The sequence below is a fragment of the Apium graveolens genome, chromosome 8, assembly GCF_009905375.1.
Source record: "Apium graveolens cultivar Ventura chromosome 8, ASM990537v1, whole genome shotgun sequence".
Classification (NCBI taxonomy): Eukaryota; Viridiplantae; Streptophyta; class Magnoliopsida; order Apiales; family Apiaceae; genus Apium; species Apium graveolens.
This window is the reverse complement of record NC_133654.1, coordinates 9,805,515-9,828,640: the sequence shown is the minus strand read 5'-3', so window position 1 is coordinate 9,828,640 and position 23,126 is coordinate 9,805,515. Positions and strand designations below refer to the sequence as shown.

At 35.7% G+C, this 23,126-nt stretch overlaps 2 protein-coding genes across 2 annotated transcripts; both read right to left on the bottom strand.

The window, feature by feature from the left end:
- Positions 1 to 5,239: 5,239 nt before the first annotated feature.
- On the bottom strand, positions 5,240 to 17,901 carry LOC141676561 (uncharacterized). Its single transcript, XM_074482232.1, has 5 exons — positions 17,284 to 17,901; positions 16,981 to 17,191; positions 16,515 to 16,656; positions 7,008 to 7,413; positions 5,240 to 5,711 (listed from the first exon to the last, which is right to left on the bottom strand). The coding sequence occupies exons 1-4, from the start codon at positions 17,286 to 17,288 to the stop codon at positions 7,391 to 7,393; spliced, it is 381 nt and encodes a 126-aa protein (XP_074338333.1). The 5' UTR covers positions 17,289 to 17,901; the 3' UTR covers positions 5,240 to 5,711; positions 7,008 to 7,390.
- Positions 17,902 to 20,324: 2,423 nt separating this feature from the next.
- Positions 20,325 to 21,865, bottom strand: LOC141679262 (putative F-box/LRR-repeat protein 9). The gene is made up of 2 exons (XM_074485766.1): positions 21,501 to 21,865; positions 20,325 to 20,913 (listed from the first exon to the last, which is right to left on the bottom strand). The coding sequence occupies exons 1-2, from the start codon at positions 21,863 to 21,865 to the stop codon at positions 20,325 to 20,327; spliced, it is 954 nt and encodes a 317-aa protein (XP_074341867.1).
- Between the last annotated feature and the right edge of the window lie 1,261 nt (positions 21,866 to 23,126).

Below are 23,126 nucleotides of genomic sequence, written 5' to 3'. Positions count from 1 at the left end.
TATATTGTGGAATAATTTTGGATAAGTGTGATTTTACTGTGATTCTACTACGGAACCACTTTAAACTATTTTATCAAATTTTAAATAATGGTTCTGTACGGACCTCTATCTAAGGAGCCCTCCATGGATTGCCACTCATAGGGTGGTACAGCATGCTGTACCCTTTTATATAGAGAATCGTGAAGAATCATTATTTAAAAAAATGAAAAATATAATTTTTTATTTTTCATCATATATAGTTATAAATTTTAATTATCAAGTTAAAAATTGAAGTTATACCTTTTTATTTAAAAAATCATTGTAATTATTGAAAAAGTTTAAATTGGTTCTATAGTAGAATCACAGTAGAATCACATTTATTAAAAATTATTCCCCTGTAGAATCAAATTTAAAATCAAGTAATTTTATCAAATTTTAATTGTTAAATTTTTTATTATATTTATTATTCTAGATTAGCATCGAACTTTATATTTTTTAAAATAAAATTTTATAATTTGTGATGAGATTTTATAATAAAAACAATGGTTCTCCACGGTTCTCCATATAAAATGGTTTTTCATGGAGTAAAACCTATATATATATTCTTCGAATTATTAATGTGTAATAATGTGAAAGTGAACGAGAAGAACTCTGAAAATATTTACATATATATTACCTTTAAATAAAAATTAAAGGGGTTTGCGCCAAGGAATATAAATATTGATTGGAAATTTTGGCAAAATATACATATGAAATCACTTTTGAACAAATCATAAAACCAGTCATTACGGCTCGTACCGATGGTAAAAGCGTCCAAAAAAAATTTGACTTAAATTTTTTTTAACATGGTAAGGAAAATTATGTGGATGGCCTAAAAAAGTAATTATATGGCAAACAATTATGCTCGCCAAATTTAGTAAATTGTACCGCATTAAAGGGGCGCTGGCACGTTAATAGTGAGATAGTAAAAGTATGGATAAAAAAAACATTTGAAACGCATCTTAATGTCTGAAAGTTAGGATAGGATATTTTTTTATCTAATAATAAAAATGGAAATAGCCCTTCGTCTAAAGGGCTTCTTACTTCCCAAACATATCCTCCTAAATCTTCCCCGCAAGGAGCCCTTTTTCGCCTTCCAGACAAACTCAGGGCACGCCCTGCTTGTTTTCACCAGGAGGAATGACTTGGAGAGAGACGGTCGTATCAACATTAGACACGCCTTTATCCTGAGCATCATCATCTTTAGACGCGCATTCAACATTGTCATCTTCCTCTAAACCTAGCTGCACTCTCCTTTCCTTGATTTCATCTGCATATTCCTGCTTGAATTCAATCATCTCAGAAATAGCCTCCTCACCAAATTTCTCAAATGAGTAGTCAGGGTCGTTAACCACAAACCCAACACGATAATGATTGATAGGTCCATATTATTGCATATTATTAATACCTATTTTATGTCTGTTTTCGTAATTTTATTAATAAATAAATTGTTTTACTTTGTTTTGTAGGAAAATAAATAAAATCAGAATTTGAGTTGGAAAAGGTGCAAAAAAGCAAGGAGGTGGACTATTCTAGAAGCCAAAGGAATTGGAAGATAAATAGAATACTTTTTGGAGAAAAAGAAGGAAATACTTTAAGAATCCTACTTGTATTCCAAGACCCAAACCCTCATATTTTCCATATATATATGGGTCTTCCCTCTTGTATTTTACACATTCCAACACCCAAGACACCCAATTAGTCATTTGTTTTGTTCATATTTTTATCATGTGTAGCTAAATTTGTTCCCTAGGATGAAGATGAAGTTAATTTAATTGCTTTGATATCTTCTCGTTCCTATTATTTGGTTCTCATGATTTTTCTTGGTGCTTAATTATTTAATTGACAAAGTGATTTTGATATATTATTGTTACCGGATTTATTTTTCATAGCTTATGCTTGCTCCATGAAATTTTGATGGGTTATTGTTAGATAACAAGTTTCATAGTATATGCTTGTCTCGTTAATTAAAATTTATTTGTGAAGAAAAGAGAATTGATTTTAGGGTGAATTGTTATTAATTGTGATTGATTAACGAATTCGGATTCCTAGGTTTTCCATATTATTAGATCTATTTGCTAATTAGGTTAATTCAAACTCCTCTCAAATCTTATTGACTAGTTTGCCTGATTTAAATTGTTAGGGTTTTGAAAATTTGTAGTCTCTGTGGATCGACCTGTAATTGCTACAACTAAACAATGTACGCTTGCAGTTCTTATTATTTTACACATCAATGGTAAAAGCCACGAGCGAAGACTTCATCAGTTATCGCCCTTTTTCTCGTCAGGCCAACCAATTTTCTGTTGATATTTAAGATATTCAACCCTCAGCTTCAGTGCACCAAGTTCTGTATGTAGATTGCCAACTGTCTCATTGACCAACTTAAGCTGAAAACCTTGATTCTCAAGTTCGCCCTTTAGAAAGGAAATTTGAGAGTCTTTGGCTTTGATGTCCTTAGAATGAAGAAGATCTTTATCCTTAAGATTGTTGAAGAATGTTACATCTCCCTGAAGCCTATCCAGGCGCGCCTTCTCTTCCAGAATCTTGTCCATAGCATGGGTGGAATGGAACATGAGTTGAGCTGAGGCCCTAATAAAAGCTTTGGTAGACTCCTCCAAATTCATAGCCTGCCATTCCTCGACATCTTCATCTGTGATGTAAACAGATGTCAAGGGACCCAAATGGCTGAGTGCCTGAGATATAGCATCAGAAGGTGCGCCATCAGTTCTAGGATTCTTGGACGCGCCTTGACTCTCAGTCTAGTCAACCACATTCCTTTTTAGCACAGGGATCGACTGATGAATGAGAATATGAGTTGGAGTTGGAGTTAGAGTAGGAGCTTTTTGTGCATCCTTCTTTTGCACTTTGGTTTTTAGCTTGTCCCCAGGGCGAGCCCTAACGGACTTGGAAATTCTAGGAGGTGCCATATCTGCAAGACACACATGAATAAATATATTAAAGAAGTTAAGCAATTGGGTGCGCCCTATGATTAGACATTGCCTAAGACATGAAGCATGGTGTATAGGCATTGATGCATCATCATTGTACTACGGATGAATAGTAATGAAAAATAATACAACTGAAACAAAGATAAAGTATGACTACTAAAGTAACTACAACAAGGCAACAAAGTGATAAAAATAAGTGATTGATTAAGCAAAGAGAAGTAAAAGGTGCGCCCTATAGGCTGACCAAAAGAGGACGCGTCCAAAATGACATTCTTATCTTTCTCTTAAATCTTTTCTTCAATTTCTTCCTCATCACTGTCAACATCGATGACCCGGAACATTGGGACATCTTTTCTGAACTTAACATAATTACATTTTGTCCCAACCCAGTCAGAAAGAAAACCTACTCGCATTAAGTTAGACTAGTGTCACTAATGCTTTCAAATTCCACTTTTCAGCAGCAACCTTCAAAAGAGCCTCGACCCTCACTTGAGGCGCGCCCTCAAATTCCCTTTTTGAAGGTTTATCTAAAAGACACAAGGAATATTATAAGAAATATATAAAGAAAAAGGAAAAATAAAGGATGAGGAGACAAAGTACGTCCTTACTTGGTTCTGTGTTGAACTGAATTCTAATCCAGGGAACATCATATAAGTAGAAAAAGTTCTCTTTCCAGCCTTTCTCATGGCTAACCTTACCACATGAGAATCCCTTCTTGTTATGCTGCTTGTATACAACTAAGTAATAATAGCCATGATCATACTTCTTTAGGTTAAAGAAATGGTTCACTTTGTCCATAGTTGGATGGGGAAAATTCAAGTCCATATAGAGGATATACAAGGCCAACCCCAGCTTGTAGTTATTTGGTCATAGTTGAAGAGGTGCTAAATCATACAACTCAATTACTTCCATAAGGTAAGGATGTAAAGGCGCGCCCACTCCAAGGGATATTAGCTTAAGATTGGTGACCATCCTTGGGATTCGAAAATTTTTCCTGTAGTTGAAAAGATGAGGGTGCGTCATACTGAGAGGGCGTGCCCAAATTCCCTCCATGTCATAAAATTTCATCAACCACTCAAGCTGTTCATCAAGACAACTTGATGAAAGTCTAACACAAAATAGCTTGCCTTGCTCCTTTCTAAAGCGCCTCTTCACGGCTTATGAGCATTTTTCATACTTTATCCAATCAAAATCTACGTCGCTAAAAAGTTCATCTCCTGGCGAAGAACATGCATTTTCTCACTAGGCGCGCCCTCATGAGAATCATGGGGAGATTTTGGCGCGTCCTGAGTAGATGGTCGAGGAGAGTTGGACCTATAGTTCACAACAAATGGCCCAACACTCACATTGACTCCAGCTTCAACATTTTTATATATGTCTCTATTTAAATCCTAAAACTAGGTGTTAGGACGAAAACACACGCTAATAATACACGCAAGTATACGCGTTCGCAAGTAATATAAAATTATTTCTAGTTCGTTCCCACAGAGACTTTTTTGGTTAACTTTAAGACTTATGCACTTATGCAACAATGATATGGTTATTATTCAATGCTAAGACGAATAACAAATTGAGATTGTTTATTACTAAAAATTAACTAACATGCAATTAATTAAGAGATTTAAGGGTTGAATTAATTTATAAGACAAACATGGAATTCTAACTTCATTAAATACTTCATTCAAAGTTATTGTTCTTAACCTTATCATGCAATGGTGATGACAACTAATCAGATAACACCAAATTGATAAACGCCAACTTTCGTTGCACGAATACCATACTACCAGACATCCACAAAAGAGATAGAAGCTGAATAGAAACCAAGTATGTTGAGACCCTATATGTCTATAGAATTTGACAGCACAAAGGTTTAATGCGTAAGTAATCTATCGTGATTACATAGGGCAAGTAAGATGGTTAAAATTACCTACGAATCATGCATAACAAATACATGAACCTATGTTAGCATGGCAAGTTCTAAATCTCTAAATTCACTTTCGCTTCATTAGGGATTAACACGTTATCTTATATGTTCGCGACGCACATAAAACGAATAAGCACAACTAATACTAGGATATCATACAATCACCACACACTAAGGTATCGAAACAAATTAACTATTGAAATCCATAAGTAAATCCGTTAGAACCCCACGATAACGATTAGTTCATAACCGAACTCATCATCACCGTGGGTTCCGATGAAAGCATGCTATAATAAACTAGTTCTTAATAACTGAATAATAAACAAAGTACGTAATCAAGAGTAATAGGTTCAACAAACAAGAAAACTAGCATCCAAGATTATAACTTAAAACAAAGAATCACAAGAATAAACTAGATCCTCTTCGCCTTCGTTGAATTGTGCTATACGGTCTTCTCGTCGTCTTCTCATTAAGCTCTGTTGTTCAAAACGTCTTTAGAGTCTCTTTTGATAGCAGCCCAATCAATTCAAAAGTCCATAAATCAATCATCTAATCAAATCAGGAATCTCAGAATTCGGCACGGCGCGGCCGCGCGCTATCCCAGCGCGGGCGTGCTGTATCTCTGACAAACCGGCGCGGGTGCGCGCTAACACAGCGCAGGCGCGCTGATCTTCTGGAAAAAATTATTTGCTTTATTTTATTTGCTAGTTTCTGATGGCGATCAACACACGAACATCTGAGGCACCTTCCTAACACCAATTTAGCATCAAAAAAATGTTAAACCTCATCCTTCCTCCAATTATGCCTGAAATGCAAAAACACTACAAAACACATCAAAAATACAAATAACTTGAGTACAAAATACCAATTCGAAGCTTTATAAAGCGTTATAAGTGGATATAAATGCCACTTAACATACCCCCAAACTTGAGTCAATGCTTGTCCTCAAATATAACAGACTCAAAAACAAGAAATAAAAATGCATGAATGCAAACTACATGAATGCAACGATCCCAATAGTATAACTTAATCAATCAACAAGCAACATCTCAACAAATGCAATTATTCGCAGAAGTTCAATCAAATCCCACAAATCAACTCACAAGCTAGAAATGTGCGTGTGTGCAAATGCTTAACATATATACTATTGCAACTAGATCATTAACCATAACTCACCACTCATAAGGCAATCACAAGGTTATAAATAGAATAAACGCTAAACTCAAAATGACTTACAACACTTCAATTCTTTTACCGGAGTTATACAAGAATTCATGCTTTTATTGCTAAAACATAACAACACATATATGCTTATTTGATCGTGCAATGAATACGGTCCACAAAAAACTTATGCAATAATACCCATGTAGCGAGCGTTAGGTTAGTGGATCCTAGACTATAAAAGCCTTAGGTCACTAGACACAAAGTCCCCTAAGAACTTAATAACTCGAGTATTAAAGCGCCCACTCGTGATCAATTATACATAACACAATTTTTTTCTTCCTTTTTCTATATATTTTTTTCTTTTTTCTTTTTTTTTCAATTTCTGAGCAAGTGTGTTCCGCTCCATCTCGCTCAACCCTAGACTACTCATATAAAATGAGCCGGCTACTAGCCATTTGACACCTAGCCACAACTAGCATTAAAATCCTATGTTTTTCTCCAATTTTTTTAAAAATCCATGTTATTTCATCATTAAGAGAATATCATACATTCTAATTATAAACAAGTGATTAAACCTCGACAAACCAGCAAACCATGATCATGATCTAGCATGCAAGCAACCTATAAGACTTAGTGAAATAATCTTGCTTCTAGCATGCAAATCAACTCGATAGGACTTAACATTCCTATATACGACATCACCACACTCGCATCAATATCACAAATCAATCAACAATTAACCTAAGGGATCATGTTATAATGCAAATGCAACTATATGCAACATACTAACATGCAAAATAAAAAACTATATGATAAATATGCAACAATATGAACTAAACTATCATGAATATGCAAACTATATGGACTCACACAAACATATTCCTAAACTATCACCCCCAAACTTAAAATTTTCACTGTCCTTAGTGAAGGTAATAGCAAGGAATCAGGCATACCTACTCGGAATATGGATGGTCATCACCCTCTGCGGGTGGAGTGTCAAAAGGCGGGTACACAGAATCCTCACTAAAGACTGGCCACTGGATGTCTCCCGTGGCTCTAAAAGCTATCCCCAACACCTGGGTGAGATCATGTGCAAACCTACTATGGATGTCATGTATCGCATCCATCCGCCTCGCTAAGCGCCTATAATGCGCTGAACCCCAAACCAGCACTGTCCTCTACTTTCTGATGTTGCTGCTGTGACTGATAGGGACCGGCCTCACCCAACTGATGTCTCCATACGGCTCTGCTGGCCTGATTCGTACTACCATCATATGCCTGATCAGCTGGCCGTCCACCTGGCAAGTGATCATATGTGTAGCAAAGCCCCTTCGGATCAGGCTTCCCACCGTACCACTCCTGCATACTCAACATCGTAGAACTGTCAATAGGGGCACTAGGTATCTGAAGCTGCTCGTGTGCGGGCCAATGAACTCCAACCACCACACAAAGCTTCGTCATAATCGACGCATAGGGAATAGAACCCGTAGTGTTCCCACGAAGAAACCTCAGAATACCCTGATAAATCACCGACCCGAGATCCACATAATCTCCCTAAAGAATCCTCCACAATAACCATGCACTCTCCACAGTAACATCATGCACGTGAGAAGATGACATGATGTTGGCACAGATAAAAGAATTCCATGTGCGTGCAAACCTGTTCATGCACGAGACAGGGAAAGTGGCATACTCGTTTGTGCCCCTCTTGAACTTCCAGTGAGTCTCTGGCACACACAACGTAGCAACAATCAAATCCAAGTTAAAATCATCCCCGTTTTCGCATTCCAATCCTCCTGCTCTGGCCTCCTCTCGGGCTGGTTGATCACCCTCCGAATAGCCTCAGCACTGTAATCCACCGTCAACCCCTTCACCACAGAATATCCATTCTTATCCTCCTTCACGTTTGTATAGAACTCACGAACAATACTCATGGGCACAGCAGCAGGTGCCTCGCAAAAAGAAACCCAACCCATCTCCATAATCATCTCAAGCAACTAACCATCCTTACCCGATGGCAGAAAACCCCTCTCCTTCGCAATCGGCTTCGTTAACAACCTCGCATACTCCGCTTCAACCTCCAGAGTAGCAAACCTAGGCCTCGTACCATCAACACTTGAAGAATCGGTAGTGTTGATGCTAACTTGAGTCTTTGTCTCTTGGGAGCAATTGAATGTGAATAAGTTTGAGAAAAGAGAAGTGTATAAGACAGATTTAGGTTTGAGAATTGAGAAGTGATGAAGATGATTGTGTATAAGTGTGTGTATATATAGGGAATTTGGAATTAATTTTGGAAAAGAAGTGTGAATTGATAATGGGAATAATGGGAGTAATGAGGTGATTGGAATTGATTTGGAGAGGGAAATATGGAAGTGGAGCGAGTAAAATTCGGCTGGGGTTTATTTTGTGTTTGAAATTTTCGTTTTCTCTAAAAAATATTCAGGTTCAGGGAGCCAGCGCGGCCGCCCCGCCTGGCAGCGCGGCCGCGCCGTGCTACGGGAATTCCAGCGCGGCAGCCCCGCACACCAGCGCGGGCGCGCGCAGCTACTGGAAGTTCAGCGCGGCCGCCCCGCTTCTCAGCGCGGGAGCGCCGTGCTACTGTAGTTAACACTGAATTTTTCCATTTTTTCCATTTTTTTTATTTTTCTTCTTATTTTCTTCTTCCTCTATCTACTAATGTATAACAAACTTGGGTTACCTCCCAAGAAGCGCTATGTTTACGTCGTTAGCTTGACGTAGATTTCCCGAGATCAAGTTGCCAACAAAACGGCACTAACCACCTCACGGTTTTCCGTAACCCCATAGTAATGCTCAATCGATGTCCATTTACCTTGAATGCTTGGTCTGGATCATTCTCAAAAATCTCCACCGCTCCATGTGGAAACACAGGTTTGACAACAAATGGCCCGGACCATCTCGACTTCAATTTTCCAGGAAAAAGACGGAGACGAGAGTTGAACAAAAGAACTTGTTGCCCCGACACAAATGATTTGAGCACTAGACCCCTATCGTGCCACCTCTTGACTTTCTCCTTATACATTTTGTTGTTCTCATACGCTTGAAGTCGAAACTCGTCGAGTTCATTTAATTTAAGCATCTTCTTCTTACCAGCTGCATCCATATTAAGGCTCAATTTCTTCAAAGTCCAATACGCTTTGTGTTCTAGCTCCACAGAAAAATGACATCCTTTCCCATAAACCAATTGATACAGTGACATGCCTAGCGGAGTATTGAATGATGTTCGATACACCCAAACAGCTTCATCCAGCTTCAAAGGTAAAGGTAACTAAGAGATATGTAAAGGAAAGTTTATTTAGGAAATATAAATTTGTATTAAAAAATGAAGTGGACAACTAAATTAAAACAAATTTTTTATTTAAAAGTGGACATTTAATTTAAAACGGAGGGAGTAATATGTAAAAGTTAAATTGTATGGTTTGTGTGAAAATTAGGAAAAAGAAATTTTATTTCTATATCTTAATATGTGTGAAATTTATAAAGTGAACTAATTAAAATGAGGGTGGAGGGAGTATATAAAATCTGTTATTCTGACCATTTATTAGTGGTTAGAAATGTCCGTTTTTCGTATTGAGTGTGCTTGCAGATGAAATTAAGAAGGCATCACTTGATTCATGTCATCATGCTAAACGACAATTAAGAAGGAATAATGTTGACATTAATATGTTTTGTCATCCTCGATCGATATAATGTTCACCTTGGATCTTCCACTAGTAAGTTATCTTTTTACTCAAATGCAAGTAGGTGTTGGCCAACATTTTGCGTATAATCGACATGATAAGGAGGATATATATTTTTATGCTTGTTAATAGGTCAAGCTTAACTTCACTTTAATAAATATGATTATATAGGTCGGAGACTTGCCATGAACATGCATGGCCTCATAAAAAGGACGTTCACAAAAATTGTTGTACGGATACTTACAAATGAGCCAAAGATTTGGCATGATGCCCACTCATATATGTGGACTTTGGTTCTCTTAAAAACTTTTGTTCGTATAAAGGAGTTTCCGTGTTGTTAAAAATTAATGCACAGATCTATGTATAAAACAGTGTGTGAAAGTTTATGTGTATATATTTGCTGATCAATGTAAGAGAAGAAAGAACTCTTGTATTGATACTTGTCAGGCTTGTTGTCTTTAATACATGAGAAGAACTGATTTATAGACTACAAAGCGTGTAAAGTAATATGTTCCTTATTGAATAATGCTAGTGAACTACCCAACTACTAGTTGTTGGACAGCTACTGCTATATACTATGGTTAGACTTTGTGTACAAAGGAAATAGCTGTAGAAATATCATGTTATATTTAACACCCCCATCAAACTGAAGATGGTTGAAGAACCAACTTGAGTTTGGAAATATAATTATGAAATTTTCCCAGGAGGTTGAGCTTTCGTGAAAATATCTGTACTATTATCAGCACTCGAGACACTCTGTAACCGAACAGTGCCTTTGGCAGCTTGTTGACAGACGAAATGACAGTCGATCTCTATATGTTTAGTGCGCTCATGAAAAACGTCATTGTGAGCAATGTCAATGGATAGAAATGGCTGAAGAATGAATTACACTCATATCTTCAAGTAACCATCGTAGCCAAATTACTTCTTGTGTGGTATCAGCAAGAGCCCGATATTCTGACTCGGCACTTGATCGAGAAGCAAGAGATTGTTTCTTACTGTGCCAGGAGATAAGCGAGTCACCAAGAAAGAAACAGAAGCATGTAGTTGAACATCTGGTAGCAAGATCACCACCCCAATCACCATCTAAGTAGGCATGTAACTCAAGTGGAGAGTCAAATGAATAATGTAATCAGTGAAATATAGTGTCTTTGACATATTGAAGTATGTGAAGAATAGATGTGAGGTATGGCGTACGAGGAGCTGCCATGAATTGACTAACAATGTGCATGGCATGAGCAATATCTGGATGAGTGATAGTAAGATAAATTAAACTTCCCACCAATTGGCGATACAATGTAGGACTGGAAAGTAGTTCACAATCTTCTGCAGAAAGTTTAACCTCGTACTCCAAGGGTGTAGAAGCAATCTTGGTATCACTGATTCCGGATTTTAATAACAGGTCAGATGCATACTTTACTTGTGAAAGAGTATAGCCAATAGGAATATAAGAAACCTCAAGACCCAAGAAGTAGCTTAGTGAACTAAGGTCCTTCATCTCAAATTGTTGGCTAAGAAATTGTTTGAGTTCAGAAATTCCTGCGATATCATCTCCAGTAATGATCATGTCATCGACATATAGAAGAAGTAAAATAATTCCTTGTTCTGATCGTCAAATGAAAAGGGCATGATCATATGGACTTGAAGAAAATCCCAATTGTTGGATTATTGTGCTGATTTTTCAAACCAAGCTCGAGGTGCCTGTTTAAGATCATAAAGAACCTTGTTAAGCTTGAAAAATTTATTTGGAGAGTGGGGAAAACCTGAAGGTGGTTTGAGATAAACTTCCTCATGAAGGTCCCCATTAAGAAAAGCGTTCTTGATATCCATTTACCACATATTCCGGTGTTTTGATGCTCCAACAGCTAGTAAACTTTGAACAGATGTGAGGCGAGGAACTGGTGTAAAAGTTCCTCGTAATCAATGCCATACTCTTGAGTAAAAGACTCTAGCAAATAGACGAGCTTTATATCTGTCAATAGAGCCATCAGACTTTGTTTTAATTTTGTAGATCCATCGGCAACTCACTGCAGTTTTACCAGGAGGCAAATTTACCAAATCTCAAGTGTGAGTTATGCGTAAAGCGTGGAGTTCATCTTCCATTGTTTTCTGCCAAAGAGGGTTAACACTTGCCTCTCTATATTTTTTAGGCTCATGTAACAATTGTATAGCGGAATAAATATGATAATCAGTATGTCGAATGAAAGCTTTTCTTACTCGAGTAGAGCGAACAAGATCATCTGAATGAGATGGTAGAGTGGCAGGCTCAACATCAGAATCCTCATAATGAACTTATGTTGATGGAACATTGATAGTAGGAGATGGTTGAGTGAGCTCAATTAAAGGGTCTCTTGAATTTGTGTTAATAGATGTCGAAGAATTTATATAGTCATATGTGGGATGTAAATCAACAAAAGGATCTGTAAAGTTAGAAATGCTGGTTGAAGTGTCAATTTTAAATTGAGACATAAATGAAAATATTTTGTGTTCCCAAAATGTCACATTACGAGAGACTCGTAAACGTTGGGAGATAGGATCCCAACAACGATATCCTTTTTGAAAAACGTCATTGTGAACAATGTCAATGGATAGAAGTGGTTGAAGAATGAATTACACTCATATCTTCAAGTAACCATCGTAGCCAAATTACTTCTTGTGTGGTATCAGCAAGAGCCCGATATTCTGACTCGGCACTTGATCGAGAAGCAAGAGATTGTTTCTTACTGTGCCAGGAGATAAGCGAGTCGCCAAGAAAGAAACAGAAGCATGTAGTTGAACATCTGGTAGCAAGATCACCACCCCAATCACCATCTAAGTAGGCATGTAACTCAAGTGGAGAGTCAAATGAATAATGTAATCAGTGAAATATAGTGTCTTTGACATATTGAAGTATGTGAAGAATAGATGTGAGGTATGGCGTACGAGGAGCTGCCATGAATTGACTAACAATGTGCATGGCATGAGCAATATCTGGATGAGTGATAGTAAGATAAATTAAACTTCCCACCAATTGGCGATACAATGTAGGACTGGAAAGTAGTTCACAATCTTCTGCAGAAAGTTTAACCTCGTACTCCAAGGGTGTAGAAGCAATCTTGGTATCACTGATTCCGGATTTTAATAACAGGTCAGATGCATACTTTACTTGTGAAAGAGTATAGCCAATAGGAATATAAGAAACCTCAAGACCCAAGAAGTAGCTTAGTGAACTAAGGTCCTTCATCTCAAATTGTTGGCTAAGAAATTGTTTGAGTTCAGAAATTCCTGCGATATCATCTCCAGTAATGATCATGTCATCGACATATAGAAGAAGTAAAATAATTCCTTGTTCTGATCGTCAAATGAAAAGGGCATGATCATATGGACTTGAAGAAAATCCCAATTGTTGGATTATTGTGCTGATTTTTCAAACCAAGCTCGAGGTGCCTGTTTAAGATCATAAAGAACCTTGTTAAGCTTGAAAAATTTATTTGGAGAGTGGGGAAAACCTGAAGGTGGTTTGAGATAAACTTCCTCATGAAGGTCCCCATTAAGAAAAGCGTTCTTGATATCCATTTACCACATATTCCGGTGTTTTGATGCTCCAACAGCTAGTAAACTTTGAACAGATGTGAGGCGAGGAACTGGTGTAAAAGTTCCTCGTAATCAATGCCATACTCTTGAGTAAAAGACTCTAGCAAATAGACGAGCTTTATATCTGTCAATAGAGCCATCAGACTTTGTTTTAATTTTGTAGATCCATCGGCAACTCACTGCAGTTTTACCAGGAGGCAAATTTACCAAATCTCAAGTGTGAGTTATGCGTAAAGCGTGGAGTTCATCTTCCATTGTTTTCTGCCAAAGAGGGTTAACACTTGCCTCTCTATATTTTTTAGGCTCATGTAACAATTGTATAGCGGAATAAATATGATAATCAGTATGTCGAATGAAAGCTTTTCTTACTCGAGTAGAGCGAACAAGATCATCTGAATGAGATGGTAGAGTGGCAGGCTCAACATCAGAATCCTCATAATGAACTTATGTTGATGGAACATTGATAGTAGGAGATGGTTGAGTGAGCTCAATTAAAGGGTCTCTTGAATTTGTGTTAATAGATGTCGAAGAATTTATATAGTCATATGTGGGATGTAAATCAACAAAAGGATCTGTAAAGTTAGAAATGCTGGTTGAAGTGTCAATTTTAAATTGAGACATAAATGAAAATATTTTGTGTTCCCAAAATGTCACATTACGAGAGACTCGTAAACGTTGGGAGATAGGATCCCAACAACGATATCCTTTTTGAAAAACGTCATTGTGAACAATGTCAATGGATAGAAGTGGTTGAAGAATGAATTACACTCATATCTTCAAGTAACCATCGTAGCCAAATTACTTCTTGTGTGGTATCAGCAAGAGCCCGATATTCTGACTCGGCACTTGATCGAGAAGCAAGAGATTGTTTCTTACTGTGCCAGGAGATAAGCGAGTCGCCAAGAAAGAAACAGAAGCATGTAGTTGAACATCTGGTAGCAAGATCACCACCCCAATCACCATCTAAGTAGGCATGTAACTCAAGTGGAGAGTCAAATGAATAATGTAATCAGTGAAATATAGTGTCTTTGACATATCGAAGTATGTGAAGAATAGATGTGAGGTATGGCGTACGAGGAGCTGCCATGAATTGCCTAACAATGTGCATGGCATGAGCAATATCTGGATGAGTGATAGTAAGATAAATTAAACTTCCCACCAATTGGCGATACAATGTAGGACTGGAAAGTAGTTCACAATCTTCTGCAGAAAGTTTAACCTCGTACTCCAAGGGTGTAGAAGCAATCCTGGTATCACTGATTCCAGATTTTAATAACAGGTCAGATGTATACTTTACTTGTGAAAGAGTGTAGCCAATAGGAATATAAGAAACCTCAAGACCCAAGAAGTAACTTAGTGAACCAAGGTCCTTCATCTCAAATTGTTGGCTAAGAAATTGTTTGAGTTCAGAAATTCCTGCGATATCATCTCCAGTAATGATCATGTCATCGACATATAGAAGAAGTAAAATAATTCCTCGTTCTGATCGTCAAATGAAAAGGGCATGATCATATGGACTTGAAGAAAATCCCAATTGTTGGATTATTGTGCTGATTTTTCAAACCAAGCTCGAGGTGCCTGTTTAAGATCATAAAGAGCCTTGTTAAGCTTGAAAAATTTATTTGGAGAGTGGGGAAAACCTGAAGGTGGTTTGAGATAAACTTCCTCATGAAGGTCCCCATTAAGAAAAGCGTTCTTGATATCCATTTACCACATATTCCGGTGTTTTGATGCTCTAACAGCTAGTAAACTTTGAACAGATGTGAGGCGAGGAACTGGTGTAAAAGTTCCTCGTAATCAATGCCATACTCTTGAGTAAAAGACTCTAGCAAATAGACGAGCATTATATCTGTCAATAGAGCCATCAGACTTTGTTTTAATTTTGTAGATCCATCGACAACTCACTGCAGTTTTACCAGGAGGCAAATTTACCAAATCTCAAGTGTGAGTTATGCGTAAAGCGTGGAGTTCCTCTTCCATTGTTTTCTGCCAAAGAGGGTTAACACTTGCCTCTCTATATTTTTTAGGCTCATGTAACGATTGTATAGCGGAATAAATATGATAATCAGTATGTTGAATGGAAGCTTTTCTTACTCGAGTAGAGCGAACAAGATCATCTGAATGAGATGGTAGAGTGGCAGGCTCAACATCAGAATCCTCATAATGAACTTATATTGATGGAACATTGATAGTAGGAGATGGTTGAGTGAGCTCAATTAAAGGGTCTCTTGAATTTGTGTTAATAGATGTCGAAGAATTTATATAGTCATATGTGGGATGTAAATCAACAAAAGGATCTGTAAAGTTAGAAATGCTGGTTGAAGTGTCAATTTTAAATTGAGACATAAATGAAAATATTTTGTGTTCCCAAAATGTCACATTACGAGAGACTCGTAAACGTTGGGAGATAGGATCCCAACAACGATATCCTTTTTTACCACTACCATAACCAATAAAGCAACAGAGACAGGCACGTGGCTCTAGTTTTGTTCGTTCATGTGGGAGAAGAAGAATAAAATATGATGAACCAAAAACCTTTTGTGAATCATATGATGGGGGTTCTTCATATAACTTTTCATAAGGAGTCAAGTTATTTGTAATAGAAGAAGGAATCATATTGATTGTGTAAACAACAGTTAATGCAACTTCCCCCCAAAATAATTCGGGATAAGAAGAGGAAATGAGAAGAGCTCGAACTGTATCAAGAATGTGTCTATATTTACGTTCAGCACGACCATTTTGTTGTGATGTGTAAGGACAAGAGCTTTGTGCAAGAGTGCCATAAGATGCCAAAAATTTGTTAAGTTCTGATTCTTTGTATTCTTTGGCATTATCGACACGAAAAAGCTTGATTTTCTTTTTAATTGAGTGTGAATCATTGTGTCAAAATTTTTATAAGTTTTTCATAATTCTGATCAATTTTTCAAAATATATATCCAAGTATAACGAGAAAATCATCAACAAATATCACATAGTATCTTGACCCTTCCATAGTAGGAGTGAGAGAGGGACCCCAAATATCAGAATGTATAAGATCAAAAGTAGATGATGATTTTTCATAATGAATAGGAAATGAAAATACATGTTGTTTTGCCAATCTACATGAAACACAATCAACTACGTCTGCATTAACACTTATCTAGATGACCATTGAAAATAAGACTACGTAATGAGAAGGAGATGGATGACCTGACCGGGAATGCCAAATGTTGGTTGTAGTGGAAAAGAACCAACTAGATGATCGGATGATGATTTTGGTGTAGGAAGAAATGAGTTCAAACAACCTTCTGCATCTACGTCCTGTCCCAAGAGTCTGTCCTGTCTGAGGATCCTGTACATGACAACCAGAAGAGGTAAAGATAATATCAAGATCGAGATCACATAATTGATCGATGGAAACAAGATTAAGCAAAAGATTAGGAACGAAGTATGTGTTAGAAAGATTAAGATATTCCGTAGATACGGTTTCAATATGTATCACTTTCATGGTAGAACCATCGACAATTTGAATATTTGGAAGGTATGAACTCTCTGTTTTCATTGTAGATATGGATGAATCATTTATCATATGATTAAAACATGCTGAATCAAAATACCAAGAAGTATCTGAAGTAATGAAAAATACAGTAAAGGGAGAGCTGACTTTAAATAAAACCTGTTTGAGCAAGGATTCTATCTCTCTAGTAGATGTGGTTAGAGATTCAGAAGTTGCTGCAGCGGAAGACTGAGTAAACTTGTTTGAATTAAATGATGGCTTTCTCTTACAGAACCGAATAGAGTAATGACCCTTTTGATGACAATGTTGGCATGTATGATTACGTAGTGATATGCAATCCTTTGTAACATGACCATTTTGGTGACAAAACCTGTAAAATGGTCTGCCAGAAGTAAGTACTGGAGATACGGCTATGACATTGTCAACCACAGATTTGATTTTTCCAATGCCAAGTCGAGTTACCTCATAAATAAGTTCAGCAACAGAACTTTCCAATAAGGGTAGTGGAACTCTATGAAGAAATGCAGCTCTAACTGGTTCAAAATCTTGAGTGAGAGCTATAAGAAACTGAATGAGTTGTTGCTGGTCACGATATGTGTGATAAAGTGCAACATCTTTTTTATGTGGCCATTTTGGTTCAGATAATATTAACTGATCCCAAGTGATTGAATCTAAGAGAGAAAATATGCAATAAATTGACCATGCTCTTACTTTTTCTTACTTAATGAACTCATTATTTGATATTGGTGAGAAGGATCGGATGTAGTGTATCTTGATGCCAATTACTCCCAAATTTCTTTTGTAGTGTCATAGTTTCCTAACCGTAAATTAATTTTAGAAACTGAAGAGTTTCTAAAAAATGTGATAACTTGATGATTTTTGACATCCCAATCTTCAATGTGGTCCTTGAATTTAGAGTCAGTTTCATCTTTTTTTTTTGTCGGAATAGTAAAATCCCCATTCACATATCACCAAAGTCTTTTTCCTTTGAGAAAACTGCGCATAGCTTGAGACCAAGTTATATAGTTCGAGCAATTCAAAATAGTTTGAGTCGGTGAACTATTCTCTTTCTCCATGCCAAAAGAAGTCAAGTGCAAGGACTAAAATGTAACGTACAAAATGTGAAGGTTCAAAGTGCAAGAAGTGATAAATGTGAGGGTAGTAAGGAATAATTTAGCTAATTTATGTTAACCAAAAAAAATAATACGAGGTTTAAAAGAGATGTAAATCTTTGTGGTTAAATTAGCTTACACACTGCACCAGGAACAAGGATGGCGCTATCCAAGATGACTCCAGAGACATTCGAAGACCTTGATATATTTTAATCTTGAAGTTTTATCACCAGAATTGATGAACTTCATTAATGAGTGTGTTAGGAACTGAGTCGAGCGAGTTGATTGACTCAGTATGTGAACTCGGTGAACTCATGGGGAGGACCAGGTGAGTAACTCGGTGAACTCAGTATGTGATTTGAGCTTTGTAAGAGAGAACAAGATGAGTAACATGTTGTGCCTGGTTTATCAATAGGAAGCACCAAATGTTTGTTGAAATGCCTGAACGAGGTTATATCACCAGAACCAATGGTTTTCCTTGGAGGCGATGACTGTGAAATATGGAGGAAAAGATGCGTCTTGGGAAATTTGTGGTGGCGTGTATTTGTCTGTGTTGGGTCTGCACACAAATTGTTTGTTAAATGATAAAGAGAGATCCTATTAAGAGAAAGATACCAGAAAAGATGACGGTGATCGGAAATAATGGAGGCAGCGTAAAAATGGTTGGAAAGGGGCCTAAAGCTCTGATATCATGTTAAAACTTAATGCACAGATATATGTATAAAACAATGTGTGAATGCTTATGTGTATATATTTGCTGATCAATGTAAGAGAAGAAAGAACTCTTGTATTGATACTTGTCAAACTTGTTGTCTTTGATACATGAGAAGAACTGATTTATAGACTAAAAAGCGTGTAAAGTAATTTGTTCCTTATTGAATAATGCTAGTGAACTACCCAACTACTAGTTGAACTACTAGTTGTTGGACTGCTACTGCTATTTACTATGATTAGACTTTGTGTACAAAGGAAATAGATGCAGAAATATCATATTATATTTAACATGTCTGGATTAGACAACCACACAAAGTTAGTCAGTGTCAATAGTGCTTCCTTACCAGATGCAGGGGCAATTCTAAAGGAGAGCTCACCGAGGTTCCGCTGGGTGAAAAATGGAAGGTCAAAAGAATAAATATATTTTCTCTGGGTGAAAACGAGCATCATGTGATGAAATAATAGTAAGAATAACACTTCAATATGCTCATTTACACCCGTTCACCTGTTTGCAATCAAAGATTTATGTACATGTATGTATTGGGTATTGGAGGGCTAGTATTTGCTTACCTTTGAGTGATTTACATTTCTTACGAGAAATGCATTCTTATTGTTTGATATGATGCACCAAAAAGGTTAAAATTTTGAGATCACATAAATTGTTTTTTGATTTTTTTTAAGTATAATAATAATGTTCATTAAGAAAAAGTCGTTGGACAAGTTTTCTTAGCTAATCCGCAATTGCACACATACAGAAATACAACTTGAGTCGGGTGGCTCGTGATAATTTGGGAGGGGGCATTGTGTAAATCTGGTTGAAACAATTGGAATAGAAGAACCAACTATGGTTTAAACAATTTGGGACCGTGAGTTGCTTACATAATACAAAGATATAGAATGTTATAATTGTAAAAATCACTAAGTAGAGATGTAGGAAAGGGGCTTGAATACATCAGCATCATATGTTTTTTTATTAACCAAAAATTGCACATAGATTGCTTACTTGTTTAGTAAGAGCTCCAACGGTAACATCTAAAACTGATAGCTAAAATTGAACCTATAAACATTTTTGCTGCAGTATCATTAGCTATAATCATTAGTTATATTCATAATATTATTCTTTTTATTAATTTTAAATATATAAATAAAAAAATTTAATTATTTCTTTTTTTGAAAAGGAGTTAACAATAAAATATTTATCACACTTAATATTACATAACATTTTTTTATAAATATAAATACAAGCATTACATCTATACATATAATAATTCTGAAGATAAATACATCATTTTTATATTATAATATTATATATTTAAATTTTAAACATGTTATGAAAAATTATAAATAATAAAATTTAGAATAAAATTTAGGCTAGATTAGGGTTAATATAGGAAGGAGATGAGGTATGTGACGTGCCCTAATATTGTTTTTACATATTAGGTATAATAGGGTGACACCTAGATACCTAACGGGTGAAGAGCTTTGGAGATGCTCTAATATTGTTTTTTTGAAATTATTTCGAGTATTAATATTTTTTATTTTACGAACACAAAAATATTTTGAGAAAAAAGGTGCAAATAGAACTAGACACAAATTAATTGGAGATTATTGAAAATATATTAAATAGAATAGTGAAAATTCACCAGATTATATAATCTACAGGATGGAGTGCTATTATTAATCAGAATCATAAATCTCGGCATCAAATTCATAGTCTTCTGTTGAATCCCATGGGAACCTCACATCCTTTATCTGTCGATCAATTCTTCTTTTAAGATCAGAATATTCGAAGAGTACTTTCCTATGCTGTCTTTGACCATATTTTGTTTTAGGTTCAGTTTTTTTCCTCAGTACTTCACAAAGGTTAAAACACTGCCGAAGATCAAGATATTGAAGATAACGACAATTATCAAGAATGGCCATCAAACCAACAACTGTCATCCTATTCCCAAAGAGTTGCAAACTGCGCAACCCGTGCATGTATTTTGCAATAGCAATAGCCTGCCAGTCAATTTCTCGAACCCAAGGGAAACAGAAAGTTCTTTGGTTCAATGTGAATGACTTGAGGTGAGGGCAACAACGTCCAGCATTTTTGATACCTTCTTCACAGATCCTAGTGTAGGGAAGTTGTAGATCCTCCAACAATGGAAGATATCTTAACATTTGACTCAGCCCATCATAATGAATATTGTCATCATCCTGCAGTTTACCATCATCATACCAAACAGAGCACTCTTCCAGCCTTAAACGTCTGAGCTTGCTTGATCTGCAAAATGTAGTTTTATAACTAACGGGGAGATGCTTAGGTTGCGGGGGTTTGTAAATTTCAACATATTTTATTTGATCAAATCAAAAAAATCATAAAAAAATAACTACAAAACAGGTATGAGTAGGTTAGACTTGTAGTTAAGTCTAACCTAACATTCTTAGGTTGCGGGGTATGAGTAGTTTAGGCTTATAGTGTCTTCTAAGAGAGCACTTTTCTATCCTTAAACGTTTGAGTTTGCTTGATCTGCAAAATGTAATTTTATAAAAAAATCATAAAAAAATAACTACAATTAAAACAGGGTACGAGTAGGTTAGGCTTAGAGTGTCTTCTAATATTCTTAAGACACATCTTGTTTAAATCCTAAAGACTCTTTATCAAATTTACGACATTTTATCTAGAATTAGCGTAAAATCAAAATCAGATATAATCTATTAAAATCCATGGATTATATATAATTCATTAAAATCCTAGTTCAATATACCCCGCAACAAATAAAAGAAAGGAAAACAAAAGACATTTACCGTTGATAAATATACTGAAGCAGATGATTGGAGCCAAAACCCTGAATACATAAATCTACCAACTGTCTAGAGCTCAAGTCCACAACCTGCATAGCCATCTTCTGCAAGATCTTTCCCGCCTTTCCATAGATGCATGCACCAGCGGGAAACTCTTTTATCTCTCGAATCTTGTCTGACAACACATCTCGCCGTAATTCGATAACCTGCCATACATGCGGGTCTTTGCAGAGAGTGTGCCAGGATTTGCAAACAAATTTGGCATTCAACAACACATCAGAAGTACCTACACGTTGCAGAATCGACACTATTACTTCTGGCGGAAGATCTAGCCAGTTCCTCATAGATACAGGCACAGGACGACGTGATTTTATTGATGAGGAAGACGGGATTACTTTCAAGCCATTCAGTAGTGCCCTTCTGTAATCCATGTTGGCGGCCATGGAATGGTAGAATTAGGGTTACTAATTAGTAATTACTATTGCCTACTTATTATATCCATTTTACATACATTTGGTATCCGGCTTACACCACGCCTCACCGCTGCTCATTTAAGATTTGAGTCGGTTACAAGTTACAACTAATTAATTTATACACGATTTACATAATGATTCAATGTTAATAACCTATTTTTTGCTTAATCTATGGAGTATCAAAGTATCAAAATATCACATGATATAAGTTGACTTCTATTCTCTACAAAACTTTGTTTTGAACACAAATAGATTTTTATTCTCTTTAAACTTTATTTCTTATTAGTTAGTGTACATCTAATCGTCTATTCACTTTTGTAAAATAACAAATATTTTTAAGCAAATTTATGAATTTTATTAAAATTTTATAAAGTTACGTTAAATTAAGTAAAATAACATATATTTACTTTTAATTTGAAAAACTATTGACTACTAAGTAAATTACTAACACAAATTCACTTCTATTCTCTTTAAACTTTATTTTCTACTATTAGTTAGTGTTCATCCTAGCGTCAGTTTACTTTTAAATTGGATAAAATTATTTTAAAAATAATTAAGTAATAATAAATGACTTTAGTGGCATTTATTAACTTTTACACTGAAAATTATTGATTTAACGATTGTATTTGTTACTATACATCACGGCGTTAAATACTTTTATGTTAAAAAATAATTTTTTAAGTAACAAATTTATGGGTTATATTTACATTATATTAAATAATATTAAATTATGTATTTAACAACTATTTTTTTTAATTTGAAAAACAATATTTATCAATAATTAAGTTATATTAAATAAACTATATTTAAAAGCTAATTATAAGATATTTATCAAATAAATTAATATTAAATCATCTAATATAACAAATATTTGGTTAATAAGATAAATATACAATATGTTTAACAAAAATAAAACTAATATGTTAGATTTCTATATCAAGTAAAACTATGCAGAATTAGAATTATACTAGGAAATTTTATAAGTGATTTGATTTTTTTAATCACGTAACTATTCTTTGCAAATATCAATTTAATACTTGATATTAATATATTAATTTCAATCCGTATTTTGCATGGATTATGAATTCAATTCTCTAATTCGATATTTTTAATCTTGGGCCCGTACTTCACACATGTTATCAACTATCTATACTAATAAATGAAATTATATTTTTTAAAAAAATACAAAAGTACCAAATCTTAGTATTCACTAGAAAAT